Below are 5112 nucleotides of genomic sequence, written 5' to 3'. Positions count from 1 at the left end.
GTCGATAAGATTTTTATAAAAAAAAATATAACTAAAAGGTTATGAGTTGATTTTCTTTTCTTAACCAACGAGAAATTTTACTCCGCGACCTTTTTGTTAAGTACGTGGTTCTAAATTCTTTGGCCGTAACCCACAAAATTAGAACTAAGCCAACATAATTTCAAAAAATTTATAATTTCATAATATTATTAGGGACAAAATTTGTGGTAAGAAACGTAAAGCGCGGGCAGTGGAAGCAGCTTAGGTCGATTTCATTTCCAAATCAAGTAACGGGTAATTATTACTTATTAGAGAGACTAATTCATGCAATTACAATCCTGGGGAGACTTAGTCAGTGTAAATATAGACAACAGCATCAAAGTCCAAGCAATGTGACAAGCTAAGCAATAGTGTATATATATTAAGGTAACAGTGATAATAGGTTTTCATTATCTTACTCAGCATTGACTTACGAAGCATATGGCAACCAGTTTTGACCTGAGTCTTTGTTACTTGTCACTCAGGCCGTACACTATACTCCTATATGTTTGTTGTTACCATCGATGAAGAAGATCATCATCATTTTAATTTGGTTCAACAAAATAAAACGTAAAGCTTGGGTGCTGGAAGTCATAAAAGTTTGTTTAATTTGTTTCATCACTCATCATAGTCTGAAGCTAAGGGATAAGTGGACAGTGGAGAGACTACTACATTTTGCAACATAAAACTGATAATTTATTTCTAAAGCATATATTAGTTATTTAAAATACATTTTCCACTAAATAATTATTATTCTGTTCATATTTGTAAATTGTATAATAGAATTTAACTAGTATTTAGTGTTTGTTGGGATGAATAGTATGATATATGTAATAAGGTGAGATATCTGTAACCAAGTTGGGTTGGTCTAGTGGTTAGCTCACTAGTCCGCTTAAGTAAGTGTCGGTGGTTCGAATCCCGCTTTGTGCATGCAGCAACCCATTAGCCAGTGACAAACCTAACCTTTAAATGGAGCTCAGTACCGCGGCGGATTAGTCCTTTGCCTGCCGGGTTGGGGGATACCGTGGGAAACTAAAAAAAAGGTGAGATATCTGTGATGTAACGAGAAATTCTATTTTTTTCTTTGACCCTAATTCTAGAAATTTCTCTTCTATTATCTCTTATTTTGTTATATAGTTCTCTATTTCTTGATACAATTTTGTATCATAATATTACAACTAAATGATATTAAAAAATATAAATAATTAAAAATAAAAAATAGTATATGAATAATATAATTAATGAATACAATTAAACTAAAAATGAAAAAACTAAAAAGAAGTCATAAAGGACATGATACATTTAATTTTCTAGTTTATTTTTTATGGCTTATAATAGTACCATATATTTTTAATATATTACAACTAAATAATATTAAAAAATATAAATGATTGGAAGAAAAAGAAATAATATATATATAGATGATGATATAGCTAATTAATGAATACAATTAGACCAAAGATTAAAAAAAAAACTCTAAAAAATTATAAAAGTTTAGTAGTTTAGAAATTTATTATCTAATACATATGTTTAGCAAAATAAAAAGAAGAGGACTTGTGGTTATCAACTAAATTCTTCAAATATACTTGTGTAAAATATTAATAAGAATGAAAAAAAAGAATAAATGACATAATATTTTGTAAAAAGAGGAAATAAAAACGAGGTATGAGATGAATGCTAATTTATACTAAAAACATAAAAAGGACTAAATGAATAAGTATGAAAGAAGATGATGAATTATGTTTTAATACTCAATTTATATATATTAAAGAGAAATAAATTAATATTGAAATCATTTAATATTCTATATAAAAATAAAAATTAAGAGAATATAAAAAGTATAGAATAACCTAAAGAAAAATAAATGACATAAGAGTGAGAAAAAAATGAAAAAAATCCTAAGTTATAATACTATATAATAATCATAAGAGAGAGTGAATATAAAAGATAATGAATTATATTTATATCTAATAAAGAAAAATAATATTAATATTGAAGGTATATATAGAGTATTCTATATAAAAATAAAGAATAAAAAAATATAAAAATTATAGAATAATCTAAAAAAAATAAATGTCATGAAAGTGAAAAGAAAAATAAAAAAGAATCCTAAACTATAATAATAAAACAGGTAAGAAGTAAAAATAAAAGATCTAAAAATAATTCAATTAAAAAAAGTAATCAACAAATTATGCCAAATACTTACTTATACCGACATGGCATATTATTAGAAGATTAAAAATACATTAAAACACTACCTTCAATTTTATTTTAATATATTATAATTAAATAGATTATTGGCAATCAGCCTAAGAAAATAAAAGGAGAAAATCGTAATCATTTTGGTGCAACAAAATAAAACGTAAAGATTGGGCGATGGAATGAAGTCACAGTTTGTTTGTTTGATCACTGAAGTGTGAAGATAAGGGATGAGTGGAGAGACTACTTCATGCAATCACAATCTTGGAGGACTTTGTGCATTTTTTGTTGATGGCGACTTACTACAATACCACATATTGCACGCAGTTGAGTTGTATAACATATGATTTGGAATCTATAAAAGGAACGGATAACATATTCTCATATGCAAAAATAAAAAAGACATATTCACTACTCTTCCATACATCTCATTTATCATAGTCATAGATTATAATTTATAAGTTGCCTCTCATAATGAAAACCATCCTTATCTTGTGGTTTTATTTGCTACTACCCTTGTCCCTATTAAACTTCACTTTCACCATTAACATTGTTACTTCCCAATGTCTTGGCCATCAACAATCTTTGCTACTCCATTTGAAGAACGGCCTCATATTTAACCCAGCTAAGTCCAAGAAACTAATTCATTGGAACCACACTGATGATTGTTGCCAATGGAAAGGTGTAGCTTGCAGCACCAAGGGAAATGTTATTGCTCTTGACATAAGCCATGAATTCATCACTGGAGGAAACTTAACTAGTCTCTTCAAACTGCAATATTTGCAAAATTTGAATTTGGCTTGTAATGAGTTCCACTTTGGAATTAATTCCGAGTTCAAAAATCTGAAGAATCTCAGGTATTTGAATTTGTCAAATGCTGGTTTCATGGGACAAATTCCAACTAAAATCTCTCACTTGTCCAAGTTGGAAACTCTAGATTTGTCTACCACATTCACCTCATCATCACAACATGGTCTAAAACTTGAGAAGCCAAACATTGTAGAGTTTGTGGAGAACTTTACAAGAATGAAAGAACTGTATCTAGATGGTGTTGCAATTTCAGCCAAAGGAGAGGAGTGGTGCCATGCTGTGTCTTCCCTACAAAGTTTACGAGTTTTGAGTATGTCCTCTTCCAATCTCTCTGGCCCTCTTGATCCTTCATTAACAAAGCTTCAATCTCTCTCAGTACTTCAACTAGACCATAACAATTTGTCAAGCCCAGTTCCTGATTACTTTGGGAATTTGTCTGGCTTAAACACATTGCAGCTCAGAAGTTGCGGATTGAGTGGAGTTTTTCCAAAAAATATCTTGCAACTACCATCACTTCAAGTTCTTGACGTGTCTGACAATCAAGGTCTTCATGGTTCCTTACCAAACTTCCCAAATCAAGCATCTCTCAGTCACTTGAATCTTAGCCACACAAATTTCTCAGGTCCTATACCAGATTCTATTGGCAATTTGAAACATTTTTCTACGCTAGATTTGTCCAATTGCCAATTCAATGGGACACTTCCCAATTCAATCTCAAATCTTGCCCAACTTGTTTATCTTGATTTGTCATTCAATAATCTTACTGGTCCACTTCCATCTTTCAATAGATCAAAGGCCTTGAAAACTTTGTATCTTAATCATAATTATCTGAATGGTACACTTCCATCCACCCATTTTGAAGGCCTTACAAATCTTGTGAGCATTAATTTAGAAGTTAACTCTCTACATGGAAGATTCCCTTCATCTTTGTTTTCACTTCCATCCCTACAACTTCTCTTTCTTGCTAACAATAGATTTGATGGCCAACTTGATGAGTTCCCAAATGGTTCCTCTTCCTCAATACAGATGCTTGATTTAAGTGATAACAATTTTCAAGGGCATATTCCTATGTCTATCTTTCAACTGAAAAGGCTCAATTTACTTCAACTTTCTACAAACAAGTTCAATGGCACCATAAAATTGAGTATGATTCGTCAAAGACTACAAGATTTGGCAACACTTGATCTCTCACACAACAACTTGTCAGTTGTGGATGACAATGACATTCCATTTCCCAAATTGAATAATTTCTGGTTGGCTTCATGCAAGTTGGGTACATTTCCTTCATTTTTGAGAAATCAAAGCACTTTGCTTTATTTAGACTTATCCAGCAACCAAATTGAAGGAACCATACCCAACTGGATTTGGAGATTTGAGTTTTTGGCCGCCTTGAATCTTTCTCAGAATTATCTAACGGATATGGAAGGGCCTTTCCAAAATCTGAGTTCAGCCATGTTCCTGCTTGATCTTCATGACAATCAATTGCAAGGGCCAGCACACATTTTCACCAAGAACATGGTTTACTTGGACTACTCCAATAATAGATTCAGTTCTATACCAGCAAAAATTGGTGACTCGATTCCTTTCTCCATTTATATATTTTTATCAGGCAACAATTTTCATGAAAAAATCGATGAATCCATTTGCAATATTTCAACTCTTAGAGTGCTTGATCTTTCACATAATGGCTTCATTGGCAACATTCCTGAGTGCTTGACAACAAGGAAGAGTAGCTCCCTGAAACTTCTAAGCCTTGCTGGAAACAAACTCAGTGGCCAAATTTCAGATACATTCTCAACTTCTTGTGATCTAAGGCTTCTTGATCTCAATGGAAATCTTTTAGAGGGAACCATCCCAAAATCTTTGGCTAATTGCCAAAACCTCCAAGTCTTAAATGTTGGAAACAATCAATTGATTGATGAGTTCCCATGCTTCTTGAAGAACATTTCTGCACTGAGAGTCATGGTCTTGAGGTCAAACAAATTTTATGGACATATTGGATGCTCCAATGTGATTTGCAACTGGGAAAAGCTTCAAATTGTTGATGTAGCTGCCAACAAATTCAGTGGCATGTTACCAACAACA

General features: G+C 31.8%; 1 protein-coding gene across 1 annotated transcript in view; it reads left to right on the top strand.

The window, feature by feature from the left end:
* Positions 1–2639: 2639 nt before the first annotated feature.
* LOC107475353 (receptor-like protein 7) overlaps positions 2640–5112 on the top strand; it is a 3666-nt gene continuing 1193 nt past the window's right edge. Inside the window, exon 1 of the mRNA XM_016094983.3 lies at positions 2640–5112. Coding sequence (XP_015950469.1) covers positions 2692–5112 — 2421 coding nt within the window. The 5' untranslated portion in view covers positions 2640–2691.

The sequence above is a fragment of the Arachis duranensis genome, chromosome 2 (genome assembly GCF_000817695.3).
Source record: "Arachis duranensis cultivar V14167 chromosome 2, aradu.V14167.gnm2.J7QH, whole genome shotgun sequence".
NCBI lineage: Eukaryota > Viridiplantae > Streptophyta > Magnoliopsida > Fabales > Fabaceae > Arachis > Arachis duranensis.
The sequence above is the reverse complement of the archived record's forward strand: the minus strand, read 5'-3'. Positions and strand labels throughout refer to the sequence as shown.